General features: G+C 36.4%; 1 protein-coding gene across 1 annotated transcript in view; it reads right to left on the reverse strand.

The window, feature by feature from the left end:
* Positions 1–2634: 2634 nt before the first annotated feature.
* Positions 2635–23035, reverse strand: part of LOC135210977 (uncharacterized) — a 36811-nt gene continuing 16410 nt past the window's right edge. Inside the window, exons 3-5 of the mRNA XM_064243971.1 lie at positions 12014–12152; positions 10176–10333; positions 2635–3628 (exon numbers count right to left, since the gene is read on the reverse strand). Coding sequence (XP_064100041.1) covers positions 3414–3628; positions 10176–10333; positions 12014–12152 — 512 coding nt within the window. The 3' untranslated portion in view covers positions 2635–3413. The remainder of the gene's footprint in view (positions 3629–10175; positions 10334–12013; positions 12153–23035) is intronic.

The raw sequence follows: 23035 nt of genomic DNA on the forward strand, positions 1-23035 counted from the left end.
ATATTTGGGAACATACATATTCCCTGACTAAACTTGTTGGATGCCCTTCAAAGATGTCAGTGACTGAGATTTGCTTGGGCGCTTCACGCTCAATATTTGCAAGCCCCAAAGTGGTGAGGGTTCAAGAGATTCTCTAAAATCCCTAAACCCGTCTGGTAGCCTGTGATGCAAACTTGGTGTTTGCAGAGCATAACCTTTACCATCCGATGTTAATTTCCCTGAAACCAAAATAGATTTTAAACATAATTTTATATCCATAAATAATATTATTGGGCGGAAAGTTTTTATTATTGCTCCTTTTGAATGAACAGATACGTATCCAGAAAAAGAATCATGAAATAACTGCAAGATAAAGAAATGCATCTGACATTTCCATGTCTTTCGCGTGGAATACAAATGCTATTATCTTATGCAGAAGCGGCAACAAAGCCGATGCTGGCAATAGTTTTTGGGGTATTTTCGCAACAAACGAGTAAGTTTTACGATATTTACTGGTTCACAAAATGCAATGTAGTCCATGCAGATATTGCAGCAAACACTTTGGCTTTCAGCATTTTAGATTGCTATTCTTTCTTGATAGGTGACATTAAATGAAATTATTCTTAAAACTATAACTCATTATTCGTTTTTCGGGAAGTCTAGATAAAAACAAATATGAAAACTTGGCAGTATTAATAAGGAATTTTATTTGTAATATATGCATGGTATTGGACATGAATAAGTCAAGTTTCCTCTGTGTCTTTGGTTATATTTAATTGTTTTAGAATGCCTCTCTGGATTTAAGAATTTTTTCTTAATTTTTTTTTTCAATCCATTTTGCGGAAACGTCTCTGCCTTAATCCCTGCCTCTGTCTATTATATGCCTCTGTTTTTATGTGGATAAGAAAAATGCTTCTCTTATCCAGAAACACAGTAGGAATGACAATTTTCCACTGCAAGACATATTTAAAGGGAATGATATTTCAGTTTTAGGAATAACATTAAATTGTTGAAAATATGGCTTATTCACCTGCCCTAGGAATGGAATTTGAAAGCGGTGTGCAAAGTTATTCTTATTCCCGTGAAAACTGCTGTGCTAGATGTGTTTATTATGTCTCTTACTTGAACAGCTAACCTTAGCTGAAGAGACGTTTAAAGATATTGTACGATTACCTAAATGTTGTTGTAATGATACTAATTTACTGTCTTTTAATTTCTATACGAATCTTGTGGCATTCGTTGGTATAGGTCGGTTTATTTTTTTGAGTAATACATCTGTCAGCGGTAATTTCATAACTCTATTTTCAGTTTCGACTTTTTGACAGAATAAAGAAAGAGAGAAAGTTAGGCATAAGTATAAAAACTAGAGAATTCTGTCTTACTGCTGCCGGTGTCTATACTTCCTCACATGACGATGAAAGTCACGTCTGAAGGAATGGGGCTTTTGTCGATTGCAACACCCTGCTAATCTCGAAAGAACAAAGGAAGAACAAGCTGGAAAAGCGCTGAGAGATTAGGCGTCCAGTTCGCAATTATTTGCTTGAGTTACTCTCTGCATATCAAAGAGGCTTGCTTTTCCCATTTCTTGGCAGAGATGACAGCCGATTCTTATTCTCAGAGTAGACGCCCAATGTTTACACTCGAATTGATCCGTCGAGCGTTCATCCCTCTGCCGTCAGTGAGTCGAGACATCTTAGCGTTCTTCTTCTATTGTCTTTGAGTCCTAGAGACATCGGCTGAATGACCGAGATTGATTTTCTCTCAGTTCTCCGCTCTGCTTTTTTCTAAATGTTCCATTTGTTTTTTACCGTTCTTTCACTTCCGCGTCTTATGCTTATTGGAAACTTTTCTTTAGCATTGCCTCGTTTTTCTCTGGATTTTCTAAGAGCGCCGTCCATTATTTTTCTTAAAGAACATAATACGAACTTAGTAACCGGGTTTGTTTATACTAAATGCATCGTACATTTTCTTGTTTATCTTTACCTTCCGTTTCTCCTGTTGATTGTCTATAATTTTCCAATGTGGATCAAAATTAAATTTTTAAAAGCTCTCAGTAATCAATTGAGGTACTTATCGTTACCATCTTGGAAAAGCTTCTTAAATCACAAAAAGCCTGAAGTCCGTCGGCCGCTCTTTTCTATCTATTGTCCTTTATTTTCTTCTTCTTAATCCCCTTTTCAAAAATGCATGACAGCTGCTTTCTCAGCCGCCAACTGTTTATATTATCTCTCCCACATGTGGATTACTGAGAAATGTTTTCACAACTATTTTTGTCGTGGCCCATATTCTTATCTAAGCTTATAAAGGATTATACCATGACGGAAATAAATAAAACAAGTTGAATATCATATCGATATTCTATTTGTGACGTTATTTACCATTCATCTTAAAAAATATATTTGATGGAAATGAATACTGGTGAAAGGATGCGAGAAACGATACACTGGGGAAGATGGCTGCTCGAGACTGTCATGAATCAGGAGATGAATGCTTAGATGAATAACTAGTTACTGGTATATAATAAATCATACATTTTTGGAGCATACACATCAACACAAACACGTGCCCACATACACACACACACACACACACACACACACACACACACATATATATTATATATATATATATATATATATATAATATATATGTGTGTGTGTGTGTGTGTGTGTGTGTATGTGTGAGTGCACGTATGTATGTATACATAAACGTGTGTGTATGTGGGCACGTGTTTGTGTTGATGTGTCAACTATATATGCTATATAGTTGCACATAAACATATTTGTATAAATAATACAGATATAAAGCGATCATAAATTATTACATACAAACAAATTAAAATGTATTAATACATAAGTCATTACATATGAGTGAATGCAGAGGTGTATAGGTAAACATGCAATAAGTATAATATTTATATGTATAACATTAGAACAAACTGTTCTGTTCTTGAGAAAAAAAAATACTAAAAACACATTTCATTCAGTTCCAAGGAGAAAGCCCACGTAAATCATATGAGTCTGACTACCTCTTACGCTCCATCCTTCATTCAGTTTCCATCATGTCTGGGCTAGATCTTCATTTCAGTCTGCCCGTCGCTTTGATCTCTAACCAAAGATATCTATCACATACATTTGTTTTTGATAGATCTCCTTTTGTAATTATATCCTTATCAGAAGCATTCTGTTTGGTTATGATTTTATTTACTACATCATATTTCTCCTGCACTATACCATTTCATTTTGAAGGATTTTAATGCTTCTGTGCCCTGAGAAAGAGAGGACATTTTCTTTCGAAAAGATTAATTGACCACGACGTAATTAAGTCGATTCCACGAATGCCTTCAAAATAAGTCAATAACATATATAAGTTCAGAGCTTGACGAAGGCGCCTCTACTACGCGCACACCACCGTCATCGCCTTACTTCCTTATCTTAATCTTCCATCATGTCCACACCACCCCCGAATCGCCCATGGCCGCCAACGCCAGAGATGGAGGTTTTGTAGCACCCCAGGTAGGCTATGATGTAGAGGCCTATGTAGAGCGGCGGGACCATTCCTAGTAGGAATGATGAAAGGCGGGGGTTCTCCAAGGGCGCTGGGTGCTTCACCGGTTTTTGGTCTTCCAGAACCTGGGGATCAAGCACTCCTGTTTCGGGGAATAAGACAAAATCTTTCAAAAGAGGATAAACTAGAGAAATATAGAATTTAAAATCTGAGTGACATTGTGACTGAATTCACTTAGATATAATAAATTTCTTATTTCCTTTAGAGCAGTTACCTTAAATTTAAACGGTCTCATGGAGAACTCTCAGAGTTTAACTATTTTCCTAAAGAATAAATAGCCTACAGAAGGGTTGAGTAGAGGAAAGGTGTAAAGACTGATGAGGTCAAAAATGAGTATATTGCGTTTTTGTTAAATTTATTGTGTAAGATATGCCATTGTTCACACATACTAAAAGTAAACACGGCACAGAAGGAAATTCTGAAAATTTTGATTTAAAGATTTCTAACATTCTTTAAATGAGAGAGAGAGAGAGAGAGAGAGAGAGAGAGAGAGAGAGAGAGAGAGAGAGAATCATATGAAAAACTGCACATTCCAAAGGCGGAGTGAAACCATAGAAAACAGTGCTTTACAAAATATCATAAACTATATAATTGAGGAAATGGCCTTGTAAAAACATGCAAAAACCAGGTTAATGAAAAGTAAATATTTTGAACAAATGGTTTTTTCGAAAGAAAGCGAAGTTTGTCATTCCTCCTGATTGAGCTGAAAGTTGAAAGAGTAGGACAAAGGAAAACCTTAGAAGTTTGTTAATAGGATTCGCAGAGTCAACTGTGATAGGTCCTTTCAGCCAGAAACTCTTAAGAGGCACACCGAGTGTTTCCGGACAAGAGAAATTCTCGTCTGAGAGAGATGTAAAGGAGCTTTTCGCCCTCTCGACGAGGTAATCTCATCTCTCTCTCTCTCTCTCTCTTCTCTCTCTCTCTCTCTCTCTCTCTCTCTATGAGTAACAACTAACAAGGAAGGAACCAAACCGTCAAAATTTCTGTTGCCTGTCACACAAAATCACCATTTTTATCTCACTTTACCGTGATTAAGGATATCATTCGAATCATCAAAATCATCAAAAGTTTTACTGCCAGCTGCGAGAGACAGAGAGAGAGAGATAGAGAGAGAGAGAGAGAGAGAGAGAGAGAGAGGAAAAAAGTATTGCTCCATGGGAAATACACGATCCCAATCTCATAAACTGAGCTCCTATGCCAGGGGCACATTGAAAGGCTACATTGGATCTGCGAACTGAAAAATGGTGCATGCATGGGCACACATGTATGGGAAGTGTCACTTTCGGTGCAGCTACATTTATTTTACTGCTAATCTGAAAGCATTTGATTGGAAAAAGTTGCGAACGAAACATGACGACACTGTATCACTTTGCGAATGCTGTGTATGATTTAGTTTTCTTCGAAGCAAAGCAACACACGAAGATGGAGTTGGATGACTACCGCGATGGTTGTCTGTAAATTTTCACAGAACTGCAAAAATTAAAGAGAAAAAAAATAGGAAAATGAAAGAAGGAACCTATTTCGAAATGGCTTACTGGGAAACACGACTGCAATATTGCACATTTTTTGACGAGCCTTCGTCTCCAAAAATCCAGAAATAAAAAGGACGAAATCATTCAGAAAAATTACCGTATCCCATTTACCAGTAATCCTCTTCGCTGCCAATAATGCGATGGTACGAAACCAGCCCTAATTGGATTACAGCTGAATGAGAAGTAAGACTCGGGGGGGAAAATACAGCTAGAAACAGGGACTAGAAACTAGAAAGTATCCATTAAAGGTGATTTCACTGAAGAACGCCGTTGCGATAAGAAAACTGAGAGAGAGAGAGAAGAGAGAGAGAGAGAGAGAGAGAGAGAGAGATGATGATGATGATAATGAGTTGCAGATCCTGATCCAGGTAATCTGGCAGTGTTCAAACTTAGGCCTATTTAATGAACAAGGAAAGTGTTACAGGTACAGAGGACGGGATAATGAGATGCGGCGTAGGGATCGGGGTCGGGGGGTGAGGCCATGGCGAGAAGGTGGAATCCATCCAGGTATGGACGTGAGGGTTGTTGGTCTTTTCTAGGCCAAGTTACCTGGTTGCCCAGGAAACGGAGATTGGTTTTCCGTAAAAAAAAAAAAAAAAAAAAAAACTAGAGGGAGTCACCGAGTGTGATGGTTAACGGAAGCTATAGCGAGAAGGGGGAAACAGAAATGGAATGATAGGAAATAAATTAATATACTATAAGAAACAAAATTGTAGATGAAATAGAGAAGAATAAGAGATACTAAAGATGATGAGATGGGAAAATGAGAGGGCTGTTGGTGGATATATATATATATTATATATATATATATATATATATATATATATATATATATATATATATATATATATATATATATATAAAGGCTAAGAAACAAAGCGTGATCAGGCCTCCAGCTTACTCGGGACGCGTGCAAGATTTTCCACTGACGCATAAGTTACAAACAATATTTCCAACTTAAATTGAAGTGGTCCTCGTAATTAATACTCATAATTAGTACTACTCATGCTAACAACAAGGATAAAAAAAGGGCACAGATTAAACACGTTCATATATTATCAATTATAAGTGGAAACACAGTAATTGAACAGAAATATAGCCTCTAAATTCAGTACATCCAATAAATTAAAACATGCTAAAATCGATGGACATATAACCCTTTGTTTCACCAACGAAAAAAATACGATCTATTTTTAGGAATAATTTTTCTGTACTGTCTAATATGCACATTATTTATTTTTTACATTTTCATTCTAATTAAGAAATCATGCATATCCTATCCTAAAATTCCTGTATCTTTAACTCAACGCGAAATACCTTTATTTTATACTTTTTTAGACCTTTCCTATCCCCCCCCACCACCACAACAACATGTAGTTTGTAGGCTTACTCCCCGCGTATGCGAAAACGCAAGGAATGAGAGATGTGAAAAAACAAAAATAATAATATGACCTTCAGATCGTCCTGATACAGGAAAGATAAAGAATATGCAATGAAAAGAAATTCTGTAGGAAGGAATTCGAGAAGAAAAAAAAGTGATTCCTTTACTGTTTGTTATTATCTTCTAGCATCCCAATACTACGACAGTAAGATAAAGAATAGCAAATATACTGATTGATTTAAAGTATGATAGGAAAATAAAAGAGAACGTGCTTAAACTGAGTACAAAGAGAAAAAATTCATCTTTCCACAAAGTAATTCGTTTATTTATAAAGTACAACGGATTATGGCTTTTGAAAGCTTAGAGGACAACAAAGGGGAAAATGGTTCTGGAAAAAAATAGCTCCTTCAGCCAATTGTATTCATAATTTTTGAACAATTATAAAAAAAGGCTCAGAGTAAATAAACGTCAAATTAAGTCCAAGAGCAGAATTTTTGCTAGGAATAAAATATTCAGAAAGTTATCATGACGGAGTTAGTAATGAATTCATTATTAATTCACGGCTGTAAATTATGAATTCGATGCACGAATGAAGCCAAGGTTGAATTGTTCCAGCTGAAATTTAAGCGCAATGTGACTTTGCACTAAATTTAATCCTCTGCAGCGACATGAATAAATGAACGGCCGATGAACGGTAGGAGTCCAGGGTGGGGAGGCGTGGGGTTAGGGGGGTAGGGGGTGACGTGTGGGGTTGGAGTCGGGTGAGATGGGGTGCAAGGAGCGGGTGGAGAATTGTAGGCTAAAGCTATTGATGTACACACCCATATCATTTTGAATCTAAAGTAAAGAATTTTTGCTACAGTATGAATGAAGTGTTCTTTGTTACGATGACATGTTTTTCATTATTTCAAAGAATTCATATATTTTTCAGCTTAGAGTTTAAATACTAAAGCGATTAAAGTTAAGAATGACCGCTGTCCCTAAAGGTGATGTGTACCGAGAGTGGAAGAAAATATTTTACAACTGAAGAAAAATGTTTAACTAATGTATAAAATTCAAACATGAAGGAGTTTAGCATCAACACACAAGTGAATAGAACAAATTAGTCTATATTTCTTCAAGTATTTTTTGTTCTGCGGTTCAGAAGTCACTTGTCACTGTGTCAGTGGCAGTAAAATAAAAATGATGATTGTTTCATTTTTAAAAATAAATTCTGATTACTGCACTGTGTCTCATGTTTTAGTGATACGATGTCTAGGAATTCTTATTATCATAATAAATTCTCATGAATAGATCAAACATTATATTTGCCTTACAGGTATTATTGTTCTGTCTGTCTCTTTTGTCTATGTATTACTCAGGTGACTGACCCTTTTTACCAGCTATTATTGCGCTGTCTATCACCCATTATCCAGGTATTAGTGTGGTGACTGCCCCTGTTTTATCTAGTATATATATATATATATATATATATATATATATATATATATGTATATAAATATATATACATATATATATATATATATATATAGTTACTGTGCTGCCTGTTCTTTTATCCAGATATTACTGTGCTGTCTATTCCTTCTATATATATATATATATATATATATATATATATATATATATATATATATACATATATATATATATATATATATTATATACTATATGTACATTTTGCCTCGCCTCGCCAGTAATTCAGTGTTGAAATTTAGTTAGAAGCGGCAGCCATCTTACCCCTAACATCAGCTGACTTTGGGAGGGATTTAGGGAAGTCAGCATAGGCCAGGCCAGATAAGGCGAAGGAATTTCCTGTCCATTCGTAGTTTAGCGGGAGGGTAAAAATTCGTTAAGCACTAGGGACATATCACAAGGGGAAGTGTGCAGCTTAATACTCATTTCACTTTGACCCTTTTACTGGCCATATGTCTGTTTCCAGATGGCCTGCCACCAGGGGGTTGGTGGGGGGGATATACCCAATGCAAATCATCTGCACCATGGATCGACCTCAGTCCTGCCCAGTCACTCATAACAGACAGTCGTCCGTTCTAGCCTTCCATATAGGCCTGACAAAGCCACTGACTGGCTCGGCCTAAAACTCTGACAAAGCAGATGCCAATCTCATCAAACTACACTCCATAAGCAACCAGATTTCCAACTGCCGGCTCCGTGGATCCCTACCTCCTCGCCAGCACTTAATTACCTTGGAAGATATCATCAATTTGTGTGAATTCGGCCGCTCTCGCATGTTACTGTAAATAATAGAGTAATTTCAAACAGTGCACTGTGCCTTCTCTATCCGGCCTATCTGCCGTTCAGGAATCTCAGGCTGTTCAATGTTTTTTTTTATGAATAAACGCAATTGAGAACTAACAGGCTGAGTTTCCATGGCGAACTTAAAGCATTTAACATTTCTCTAACTCAAGGTAAGTTACAGCCGCTCCATTCTTACTCCCTATCGTTATGTGTGTGCGTTGTGTTGGTCCTTTTTCAGCAAGGCTTAATATTTCATTCACAAAACCCCCAGCCATATATATATATATATACTATATATTATATATTACAGTAATATATATATATATATATATATATATATATATTTATATGTATATATATGATATTATATGTATATATATATATATATATATATATATATATATATATATATATATATATTACTGCGCTGTCTGTCCCTTTTATCCAGATATTACTGTGCCACTCATTTGTTACTGTGCTGTATGTCGTTTTTATCCAGGAATCATTGCAGCGACTGTCCCTTCTTTTATGATTACTAGGGTGACTGAAAAACATTTTCAATGCTATGTTTCTATGGGGGGGGGCGGTCAATTACATGAAATGAGGTGTGATAAACCCGTAGAAGTTTATTTACCACATAATTTACAAAGGTAAGTGGGAAATGGGATGGAGGAAGGTGAAGGGGGCAGATGTACGAGTTTGAAACATGTCCTACTAAGTTGTCTTAGACGATGGTCAAGTACCATATTTTGTCTTTATTGGCGCCAAGCTGTTGGGATTTCTTTAGCGCAGAAACATACAAACAAACATACAAAAATTCTCTTTTATATAGCATATATATAAGTGCTTTGTGCGTTTAAGAGAAATTACTTGACCGTTAGTCGGATTTATATTGCCGGTTGATATATGGGTAGCGGCGGCATTATCCATTCAACCTTTAACTGATGTTTGAATCCTCAGCGGATAATGTCATTGTCACCCACAATGTAGGTTAATACATGGTGAGTTCATCTACCCTGGTCGTGGTAGTTCAACTCGTATAAAATTCCCTTTGGCGTACTTTTTTCCGAAAGAGAATTCGATATTAGCGTTATTTATGTTTTAACGTTGGAAAGTGTAAAAATGCTAGTGTATAATTAACATAAAATCGTACATAAATAAACATATGCATACAGGCATTTATATAACACACACACACACACATATATATATATATATATATATATATATATATATATATATAATATATATATATATATATATATATATATATATATATATATATATATATATATATATATATATATATTATATATATATATATAGTATGTATGAAGGAGAGCTACGTATATTGTTACTGGGCAGTGTCAAACCCTCTAAAATATATGTTTTACCTATCTGAAATATGAAACTGTACAATGATACGACATTGTAGCTCTGTCAAACACAAGACGACTTACCGCTATCATCATGCAACATGACGTAACCTCTGGAGACGCCAACGGAGCTGGACGCTCGGCAGTGGTAATATCCGAAGTCACTCGAAGTGACGTTGTATAGTGTGAGGACCGACAAAGCAAAGTTTGGAGACAACTCGGAGGACCTGATTTCTGCATTCCTGGAAGAAGAAGACGAAGCGTTTGTTTACATCGTGTTGATCCTTAACAAAGAGGAGGAAGTTTGTCAGAATTATGTTCACTCCTGAAGACGTATCAATGATAACTATTTTGTGTTCATTGTTGGCTTAGAAAAAGAAGAAAATCGAAGAAGACAATGCAAATATTGTGTATAATATAAAGAAATAATTTTGAAGGCTAAACTTGTCTCTCGCATAGAAATATCAAAACCGATATGAAACTGGAATCTTATAAAAATGGCTTAAAATTTCTCTATCGAAAGAAAACTAGGAAAAAGGGGTTAGATGGAAAACCGTTGTGGCTCTCCATAACGGAGGTCAAGATTAATCGTTCAATCGCATGGCCCTATAAGTCTTTTGACGTACCCTTCTCTCTCTTTTTTTTTTTCATTTTTTATTTTTTTTTTTATTTTTGAATGCCACTACCCTTTCCAAGGCCCTTTTATAAATGGAGTTTTTGTATTACACTGACAGACAGACGGATAGATACTTTATCTTCAGTCGACTATTGGAGAACTAATTCTTTAAAGATTTCTTTTTTTTTTTTTTACAGAATTATGGATACAGTTCTACTTCCTTATCTACATATGTATTGTTAGGATATATCATCTGATACTCCGTGAACTGATATTCGATTTTTGAATTGGGATTTATTTTCCAAGAGGTTTATATAGAACGATTTGCCAACTGATAGGAAAGGAGTTGTAGATTAAAAAAAATAATAGTCTTCAGGTTTCATAGCCATTTTAAATGAAAATGATTATCATTCATTTAAAACGTTTATTTAAGACAGATGGGAAAGAATTCAATTTTATTTACATATGTACTTCCTGCACTTTAGACTAATCTTTATTGATCTTAATATTACTTTGACAAAAGCAACCGTTCAGGTAACTAACACATCCTGTTTCTTGCTCATCTGACAAGTTTTGAACTTGCTTCATAACGGTGTTTGTCTGCAGATTTAGCTAAGCGGTTAAATGTGAGATTTTTATTTGGAGGAGAAAGAATACAGCCGGCTACCCTGTTAGAGGCGCAGTGAACATTAGTTCAAGACCCAGAAAGGGGAAAGAGAGAGAGAGAGAGAGAGAGAGAGAGAGAGGAGAGAGAGAGAGAGAGAGAGAGGTAAAATAAAGGAGCATAGGAAAAAAGAAAGGATTGGGCCACACCCACTTGTTATTCCCAAGGGCTGGAACAAGTTATTTTAGGCTTAACATTCCACTCATTTCTGTAATCTTTCTTTACACGTCAAGAGAAATGGCAAGAGGTCATATTCTAAAGGCGAGATTGTCTTTGAGATCTGTAAAATAGATTTATTGAGCATTACCAAAAATTGGCCCAAGAACGCGGGAATTATAGCATTATTCGATCTACTGTTTTGCGGAAAAACTCAAGCCTAAAGCTTAGAGCGAAATGAATGTAAAGATACACAAATAATAACGAAATGAGTATAAGAAAAAATTACTAAGAACGTCAATAACTGATAAAAAACTAATTAATGTCAGAGTTCAAACTGAATCTGTTACAACGTAGATATTTTATGCCAACAAATACACATCCACATGAATTCCCGAACTCCCACACACACACACACACACACAAACACGCACACACACGTGTGTGTGTATAAGCACAATGAAAGTGAAATTTTCAATAACTTACCAAGGACAATTATCCAGTGTTATTTTAGTGTTGTTCACATACCAGACAGCAGAGGGGCGCGGGTGACCCTCTGCAAGGCATCCCAGTTCCACACTATTGGCCTCTGTGTCTCGCGACCATAGGCCTACAACGGGGCGGTCTGGTAAAAAAAAAAAAGCAATGACAGAATATATGACAATAGATTTAATCTATGCTGATCTTAAGTTTGATTAATAGTGTCTGAGTGCTGACAAAAATATATGATGTTTTTGCTGATGTTTTGGTCTATGTCTGTTTTTACCTTATTTTCTTCTGAACCAACGTCAGTATCCTTTGGACATGGGAATGAGCTTTGTTGTATTTCGCTTACGAGTTGAGATTATTTATGTTTTTTCTGTGGCGACATATAAAATCAATATCTAAATACATATAAAACTACGCATTCATTCACACATACGCATTCACACATACATCCATATGCACAAACACGCACACACACACACAAAAGCACACACAAAACATTTAATAGGCAATCGAGGCTGAAATTGTTTGCAAATGCCACATTTTTAATAGGGAATCAAGGCTAAAATTTCTTAGGCAGTCGAGGCTGAAATTGTTAGCAAATGCCTCAACTTTTTATGATTAATCCAGGCTGAAATTGATAGCAAATCCCACGTCCTTAGTAGACAATCGAGGCGAAAATTAAATGAAAAGATTCTGCCGCTTCAACAGGCATTAGTTAAAGTGAATTGCTGTCATCTGTAAATTTTATTTTATAGATGAGTCGGAGTAGTACCGTGAAGGTACGTGCATATCCTATGGGAGAAAAAATGGAGCGGAATTGAAGTCAATGGTGGGACAAACCCGCTGGGAAAGGAAATATTTCATCCCTCCAAAGTGCCTGTGGAATTTATTCATGAAACTCTCGATGTCAATCGTCTCGGAGCAATGTCCGCAGGTCTAACGCAGAACATCATTCTTTCAACGTTTGCCGTTACATGGATTTTATCAGGTTGGTTTTCTTTCAACAGAGGAAGGAATATTTGGGAGGAATTAATGACATCGAGTTTAAGACGCTGTTTGTGGATGTAATTTTATTTTTTAATGTCCATTTTTATATATTGTTCTTTTCATTATCCGGGGTTTGCTTGTTTAGGGAATGCTCATTCTACGTTGTTTTTCTAGTCTGGCGCTATATTGGCAACTAGCAAGCGAGAAGATGTATTCTATTTTTATATTTTGTTTAGACGAAATTTGTCAAGATGAAATTTATAACTTTATGATCTTTCTTCTGTATTCTCTTACTTTCTTGTACCGAAGCGGTGGAATAAAAGATACAACGAGTCAACCTCTTTGACATCATCTTTCATTAACGAATTACCTTGCATTATTTATCAAGCTTTATAGGAATATCTTCGAGCTACTGTAACATAACTTTCCATTCGATTCTCCCCTATGGAACTAAAACATTTCTTGCTATGAAGCATTTGCAGTGTGGTAGTCAATGAAATAAATCAGCTGAGTGAAGTGGAAGAAGTGTCAAGTTACGAACGACAGAGACCTTGGTAAATGTTCCCTATGAATAGGTGTATAAATATTATATCACGTGAGAGTAGAACTAACAAACATCTGTGAAGTAACAACACAGCTAACATACTTTGTTTCTACTCATGAAACATAACGCAGAATCATGATGGACTCTTCCTAGAATTTTATTTAATTCTAATTGCAGTACGTATCAGATGATGAATGTAGCTGTTCTTTGTACTACACACACACACACATTATATATATATATATATATATATATATATATATATATATATATATATATATATATATATATATACTAGCTGACCAACCCGTCACCGCCCACTGACCCAATAAAATACTCAATGACAGTCTAGGGTGCATGAGAGGGAAAAGGGAGGGGTGGGTGGAAGAGGGAGGGAATAGGGAAGAGGAGAGGGGAGGGGAGGAATAAGGGAAAAGGGGAGGGGTTCCCAATGAGTCTGACTGATAGTTCTACTTTTTCCATGTGGACGTTCATCCTTCGAACAGTTGTGAGAGAACTGTCAGGTATTGCTGTGGTGATTGTCCCTTTTATCCAGATATCATTGTGCTGTCTGTCCTTTTTATCCAATCATTACTGTAGTGACCGTCCCTTTTATCCTCTTATTGGCGTTGTGACTAACCCTTTTATCCAGGTACTGCTGTCCTGTCTGTCCCTTTTATTCAGGTTTTATTGTGGTGACAGTCCTTTTTTATCCAGGTATTACCTTGGTGACTGTCCCTTTTCAGAGGGAAAGGGGAGGAGGAGGAGGGGGGTGGAAGAGGGGAGGAAAAGGGGTTTGTGTTGACAGTTCGACTGACTGTTCTACTTTTTTCACGCTGACTCATCCGTCAAGCAGTCGTGGGTGAACTGACTGGTATTACGGCTTGGTGACATTCATTTTATCCAGGTATTACTGTACTGTCTGTCCATATTATCCAGGTATTTCTGTTATACAGTTAATGAGGAAATTTTCATTTGAACGAATAAAAAGGATTAATAAGAAAATTCTTATTTGAACGAATAAAAAAAATGATTAATGAGGAAATTCTCATTTGAACGAATAAAAAAAAAGGAAACATCATATGTCTTGTATGTCGGGCTTAGCCCGAGGCTACTGAGCATGCGCTGATGGGGAAGGCTTTTCTTTTGTCTGGACTTCGGTTATTGGAGAAAGCGGATCTTTCCTTATAGAAATTACCTCTATAGGTTTGAATGTTAATTTAATCGAGGTGGTTAACAATTATATATATATAATATATATATATATATATATATATATATATATCATAAAAGATATATATTAATATATATCATATATATATATATATATGATATCTTATATATATATATCTAAATATATACATACATATATATATATATATACTATATATATATATATATATATATATATATTATATAATATATATACATAGTCCTATATTATACATACATATATATATAGAGATATATATATATATTATAATATATATATATATTATATATATATATGTGTGACCGGTACTTACTTTTCTTTGCACAGATCTAAGGTAACGTGTGCCGTGAAGGCTGTACTTTGGGGAATTAGGCTTATATAAAGTTCTTCTTGTCTTGCTCATGTTCTTAATCTGGAATTCGTTAAAAGGAAGGGTTCTACTTTTAGATGAGAAATGAAATTGAATATATTCATACAAATTACGTTTTATTCTTCGTTAGGGTTCTTTACAAGGTTTTTCCACCTTCTGAGTTACTGGGCTTGGACTGATAAAACTTAATTGGCACTTGTTGCAATTACGAGTATATAGGCACGAGGGAAATTTACTGAGTATTGATTGTCACTTTCACTGTCTTTGATTGCTTCGCACACCACACTTTTGCACCTGTTCTTCTTCTGGGGATTCTTCTGCCTCTTCTTTTTCACGGCCATGCCACTGCCGTTCTCCCCTCAGGCTCCCCGGTTTGTTCTCTCTCTTGGCTTCTCTCGTTTCCCCTTTTTTCTCTTTTTTCTCTCTTTTCTGCCTGCCTCTCTCTCTCTGTCTCGCCTTTTTTGTTCAGTTGAAATCTCCTTAGCCCCGCCTTTGGATTTTTGGATTCTGACTGGGTGTGGCATTTTCTGAAAGACTTTTTGTCTCTTAGTGGCTACTAACTTCATACGAGACCGCCTTCTGTCAGGTCTTCTACAGTAATTCGTAGGCTTTGAATTTGTATACGCCTCCTTCTTCATGTCCTGGCTTCTTAGGGGCGTATGCCTTGGTAACCTCATAGGTCATTCGTTGATACCCCTTTTGGGCTGTCTTATGACCAACACTCATGGCTTTTGATTCGTCGATACTAGAGGCCTATATTTGGGAGGGTGGAGCTTTTAAGAGTTTGGTACTTCCCTCTTTCTAACAACGGGTCTAAGAATTCCTTTTTAACGTATGCCAGATGGCTCTCTCTGACCTGTTCACGAAGGGAACGCCGATTAGTCATAGGCGCTAATGAGAGTAGTTTCCAATTTCTCGAAGATGCCATCGGGCGCACTATCTGATGCGGTCACTAATCGCTGGTTACGGAAAGCAGGAGGCTTTTTTGGGGGAGATGAAAACCAGATGTCTAATGGCTAAAGCCTAATGGTTTGGAGTAACAAAATCCCTTCACTAAGGAAAATCATTATCGTATTATTCCCTTTCCCTTTCTTCCTTATTATCCGTTTCGTGCCTTTTTCTTAAGTATTATTAAGTTATTGTCTTTTGGAATAACGACACTGTGCCCACACTATTACAGTCTCGCGGCCCGCTACCTCGCTGACTCGACAGCGTTATCTAAGCTGAAGCAAATATTATACCTACAAGAGGACTCCTAACTTATGCTTCTTGGAAATCATATTGAAACTTTAACTCAAAAACATCAAAAGTGAATGCAAACATGAGCAAATCCTTGATTAAGTAATGTTAAGGGCAACAATCAAAATTGAATGTAAATATGAATAAATTCTTGAGTAAGTAACATTCAGAGAAACATTAAAAAAACTGAATATGGACATGAACAAATACTTGATTAAGAAATATTAAAAGAATCATCAAACTGAATTCAAATATGTGTAAATCACATTAAGAAACATGAAACTGAATGCAAAAAAGAATAAATCACCAAAAACAAGAAAACTGAAAGTTAAACATACATAAGCCCTTAAGACACAAAAGTATATAAATGCATGGTAGAAAGCAAAAAATAATGGTATAACTATCCAAGTTTACAGTACATGATTGGTTCAGTCCTCAGTCCTATTCTATCTAGGTGGATATCGTCTTTCTTTATGGAAAAATAAATTTCTTTCTTTGTTGACGAACTTGATGGCTTCTTGTTTGCTGCGACCTGTTGTTTGGAGGAGCAAGTCCTGGGAGAAAATATCCTTGTGTATTTGTATGCAATAACAAGTGTGTCCTTGACTTCCTACTGAGATTGTGTATTGTGTTTAGTTCAAAATTTCAATTGTTGGACATTCTTACTGTAATTTCTGAGTAACCTTGTGCATTAAACAATATAACTTCACTGCTTGATACTAAAACAATATTGGCAACTCGGTTAAAGGAACCGGTTAGTGGTTAATTAATCTTGTAGGTTTCTTCTACTGTGACAACAATTAGTTAGCTTTCACCAATCAATATCTTGTTAGTAAGTTTTCAACAACTACTATCTTGTTAGTGAGTCTTCATCACTTAATATCTTATTAGTAAGTTATCATCAATCAACATCTATGGATTTGAACAAAGTAGGTGTATTAATTACCCTTCAAAATTCTAATAATTTCTGAAACGAATTGTCTTATCTTAAAATCTCTTAATGTCTATCTTAACCCGTCTTATTTATTCTTTTACTTCTAAAAATGTTCTTATGGAACGATAAACTTTATATACGTCTTGAAATTCTTATTCTACGCATTGAACCGTTTCTTACATACTCAAATATTTCCCTTCAAGTCAAAATAAAATAAAATTTTGAAGTTAAGTGCACTTAACCAACAAAAAAAAATTGCTACAAACCGACTAATTAAAGTAAGAATTGTAACAATAAAAGATTATTCCTAAGTCGACCGATGAAGGTAAACTTAGCAATAACGAAATCAAAATAAATACATGGGAATAATGGATGAATTAATGGGTTGTTCTTCTGTTTCACTGAAAAGTGACTCTTCTATTTCTTAGGTTATATCTAGTTCCTTCTTCTGGAATTTCTTCTGACGTCTCTGTCATTTCGGATTCTTCAACTTCTTTGGTTCTCTTGACCTTGTCCTTGTTTATCCAAAATTCTTCTTCTTCTAATGATTCAGCATATGTGGAAGGCATTTGGTTATTCATTTCCTTAACCTTTATCTTAGTTTCTTGTACGTCTACGACCTTGTATGGTCCTGTGAATTTGTGGCTAACTTATAATTAATACCACTTCTTACTTCCTTCTTAATATAGACTTCATCCCCTTTCTTGTAGTCTACAGGCCTTAATCCTTCTTGATGCTTCTCTATCATATTCTGCTGGGCTTCTTCTAAATTCTTGTGCAATTGCTTGTGGATTACTTTAAAGTTCCCGATTCTTATCTTCATGATATCTTCAGAGTAATTAGGCTGTATTGGCTGATTCAGCATGCATAAGGTAATCTGTTTCATATCCCATCAAAGCTTTTATGGGAGTTGCTCGAGTACTCGTATGATGCCTTGCATTTAATGATAATTGGACTAAAGGTAAATTGACGTCCCAGTCAGGATCCTGTCCTACTGTGTGACGTAATACGTCTAAAACCTTCCTGTTAGTTCCTTTCTATAGCATTGCTACTGGGTGATACGGCTGTATCGCTACCTTTTCTACCTTAAAGGCGTTACAAATTTCTTGAACTAACGAGTTGTTGAACTCGTCCCATTATCAGAAATAATGAGCTGTGGGGCAGAATATCTGCAAAATATCTTATCAAAGAGAGCGGTTGCACATTCCTTGGCACTTTACTAGTTAGTGGTACCAACTCTGTATATCTCGTGAGCGCGTCGATACATACTAGTATATTCTTATTCCCTTTACTCGTGGTATGAAGATTAGTGATAAGATCAATAGATACTCTTTCGAAAGGAGTCTGTGGGATAGGATATTTCCCTAGTGGTACTTCCTTGTCTGTTCTTCCTTGTATCTGTTGCATGTATTGCAGCTCTTCACATAATTACTAACATCCTTGTGAATTCCCTTCCAATGGAAAGTTCTCTGGATTAGTCTAATTGTCTCATCCCTTCCTGGGTGAGCTCTCATGTCATCGTCGTGCATTAGCTCAATGACCTTTTTTCTTAGACTCTTAGGTACTAACCTTTTGTGCAGTACACCTAGAAATTGACCAAATGGGTCATATTCGTGACACATCCAAATTAATACGCCATCTATGTCCGTTAGTGCATCTGTGGGACATCCAACCTTCCTACCTAGTTCGGTTAATTCTTGTTGGCTGTGTTTTCTTCGTTTCTAACGTATTTAAACAGTTCCCTTATATCTTCATCTCTTTCTTGTTCTTTTATGAAATTTTGCCGGGAAAGCTCCTCTGTATAGTGCATGGTGAGTACATTTACGTCATTGCACATTGTTTCATTCTTTCCTTCTTCTTGACTTATCATATTTATACTATCACCTTGTGACACATATCTTGATAATGCGTCTGCTACCTTATTCGTCTTCCCAGGGACATATTTCACCTCTATATCATAATCTTGGGCTGTCATGAACCAACGTGCTCTTCGTCCAGAAAAATTAGGGTTCTTTAGCATTTCTACTGCAGCTGAATGATCCGTGAACACGGTTATCTTGTAACCAAAAATGATATATCTGAAATGCTTTAAAGCGTCTATTATAGCTAGAGACTCGAGGTCTGTTACTGAGTAGTTCACTTCTGAGGGCTTTAATTTCCTACTGTAATAAGCTATGGCATTATACTTATTATCTTGTTTCTGCATTAAACATGCTCCTATACCAATGTGGCTTGCGTCCGTGGCTAAAAAGAATTCTTTGCCAAAGTCTGGGAAGCTAAGTACTGGCGGATGTGTTAATCTTTCTTTCAATTCATCAAAAGCTTCTTGCTGCTTGTCTGTCCATATAAATGATACGTGTTCCTTTAAAAGTTCAGTTAGTGGTGCGGATATGACTGCAAAGCTCCCTATGAATTTGCGGTAAAATCCTGCTAAACCTAAGAATGACTTTACGTCCTTCTTGCACTGAGGTGTAGGATACTCCTTAATTGACTTTATCTTTAAGTCGTTTACTTCTACTCCCTTTTCACTTAGTGTATGACCAAGGTAGTCTATTTTCCTTTTAAGGAAGTTACACTTCTTTAATTTAAGCTTCAGGTTGGCTTTTCTTAATCTCTTTAGGACTTCTCTGACTAAGTCTATGTGTTCCTCTATAGTGTCTGTTGCTATTACCAAATCATCTATGTAACAGTGTACGTCCTTGCCCAGTAAATCGCCCAAAATTTTATCCATTAATCTTACAAAAGTTACCGGGCTTGACTTTAGACCAAAGGGCATTCTTACATACTGGTAATCTGCCGTTACTTAGTGGAATAAAAAGCAGTCAAAGGTTTACTTTCTTCGTCTAGAGGGATTTGCAAGAATCCCTGCAATAAATCTATTGTGGTGAAGTATCTCTTGGACCCTATAGTGGCGATAAGATCTCGCATTGACGGCATTGGATAAGGATCATTTTCAGTAATTTGGTTCAATTTTCTGAAATCCACAACTATTCTGTAAGTTTTGTCCCTTTTAGGAACTAGCAAAAGTGGAAAAGACCATGGGGATTTAGATGGTTCTATTATTCCTTGCCTATTCATTCTTTGTACTTCTCTTTCAATTATTTTTCCTTCTGGGATGTGCTACTCTGTAAGCTGGTATGTAAATTGGCTTTGTGTTTGATGGAATGTCTATCTTGTGCGTTATTTCGCGTGTATTTCCCAAGGTGTCGCCGTCTAGAGCGACTATATCGCTATATTCGCACAATAAGTCTATGAATTCTTCTCTAACATGGTTTTCCTTAATGTCCTTTAAATGAGATCCTATTTTAGCTCTTCTCAGTTTTATGTCCTGAGCATAATTTTCATTTCCTTTACTAATTGCTGCTACTGTTTCCCGTTCTACAACTCGGATAGGTATGGCGTATACTTCTGCTAGGCCTATCTCTGTACCTGGTGTTAACTTAACCTTTCCTCCTCTGTTATTCGTAATCTGTAACGCTATTTTGCCCTGTCCTGACTTCATGTAACGTAGAGGAATAATGTATTCCATTTACTTGCGACTTTTCAGTAAGCGTGAGAATTTCCTTCCCTTCAAAAATTGGATTTACTGTACATTCTACCCACGTGCTTTCTCCTGGTTTAAGTCTTAATTCCCTCTCTAACTTTAAATAAGTGCATTGATTTGATTCTAAAAGGTTAATGATCTGTTGTGAACTCGTGATGCATTCTGGATATCTTCCCTCTGTCTTATCCTTCTTTAAGATACCTTTCATCGTGGGATTCTCTTGAGTCTGGGTTCTTTTAATTAACTTGCATAATGGTATTCTAGAAATCTCACGACCGTTGTTAATCACTAGTTGTTCTCTAGGGGCATCAATGCTTATCCCTTGTCTAGCCATAGTTGGATAACCTATCAGCAAATGAGCAAAAGCTAATTGTATATCTCTGGCTACCAGAACATTTTCTCTTAGAGCAATTCTTCCTAGCCTAAATGGAAAATCTAACTGTCCAATTACGTGGATATCATTACCCTGGACGTCTGTAATTCTACAATCTACCGCTGGATTCAAACTTAAGTGAGAAAATACAACAAGATACACCTTTTCTGACATTATATTCTTAGGACTACCTGTATCAAAGAATGTAACAATAGGTTTCTCTAGACCGACATGTGCGGGAAATAAGGGTCTATAATTATATTCATTCCCTACATCAACTTTGCTAACCTGTGGTAGCTTTGACTTAGCCTTGACATTCCGGACGTTCTCTCTGTTATAGAGGAAGATTCATTGTACCAGTAAGCAGAAAATTTCCCATTGCGTCGTCTGACCTTGGCTGAACTGATTGATACCCTATGCCTGCTGTTTGATTAGCATATCTATTTGGGACGGAATCCCTATTTCCTCTAACTGGGGGAGATTGACTATTGTTTCTACCTCTGCCTCTCGACTGAGATCTACCTCTAGGAGCTGAAACAAATTTATTTCTGCATTCTCGAGCACTATGTCCTGTTTTCTTATGGAAAGGACAGAAGGCCATCCCTCGGCAATCACTGGCATAATGTCCTCTCTTCTGACAGTTATAACACGTGACTGTCGAAAATCCTCCTTGAGAAGATTTACCTGGCATCTTATTCTGATTTCTAGATGGTGTCCTAGATCTATTTGGACCTCTTTCCTTTTGTCCTATAGCGACTAAAGGTCTGTATATAGGATTCCCTTCAGGTCTTCTACCTAGGATTTTTGTTTCCTCCTCTTCAATCTCTGCTACATCATCGGATGTCTCCCACTTACGAGTCATCCTTGCAATAACTTCCGTAGGCAGGCTTCCAATCATTATTGCTAGTCTAAATATTTTTTTAACATGACTCATTAGCATTTTTGCTTGCCTCCTTCTACCTCTATCCAACCTGTGGATTCCATGAGTTACCCCATTCATTCATATTGTTATACAACTGAGAGCTAAACTCTTGATAACGTCTTTCGTCTAACTTAAATTGACGCACTATCCTTGCCAAGCTAGTAACTGGATCTCTTTCACCAACTGTGGAATAGACCTTCCTAAAATACCGTTTCAGTTCTTCCCAATTCTTAAGATCTCGGTAAGTCTCGGAGTGGACGTATCGTTCTAAGTCTCCTCCGGCTTCCAAATCAAGATAACTCATTGGACTTCGATAAGCTTTTCTCTATCTGTCCCCGTTATGCTATCTAGGCGTGTCTCCACCTGCTCTATCCAGTTTTCTAAGTTACAAGCTAACTGACCATCCTTTCTTCCGCAAAATTTAGCTATGTGATTAATCACATGTCCCTTATGTGTTCCCATTACTGCTGCGCTCGAATTCGCGGACTGGTACCTTCCGGCATGGTTAATTTCCTTGTTTGACTTCTCGTGAGCACAGGCGTTCTTACGTTCTGATAAGGAGTCGGTCTCCCTTTGACCATCGACTCGTTAATGGAAATTTTCTTAAGTACTGAGTATCATTAAAAGTATCAAAGTTATGACAGTATTAACCCGAAAGAAAATGATAATAACAATAAAGTATTTTTAACTAAAGTATTCATCACCAAAAAAATAAAAGAATTTTCCCCAGAAATATTCTCAAAGTCTTACGTTATCGGTAAGCGATTCTTAAACAACAACAAAACCCTCTTAATAGTTCTGGTAAAACGATACTGAACTGACCGTAAAGTGTACGCTAACGAGAGACCTCCCGTGATTTACCCTTGTTATCCTAAACAAACAAAATAAAAACA

This window comes from Macrobrachium nipponense, chromosome 4 (assembly GCF_015104395.2).
Source record: "Macrobrachium nipponense isolate FS-2020 chromosome 4, ASM1510439v2, whole genome shotgun sequence".
Lineage (NCBI taxonomy): Eukaryota > Metazoa > Arthropoda > Malacostraca > Decapoda > Palaemonidae > Macrobrachium > Macrobrachium nipponense.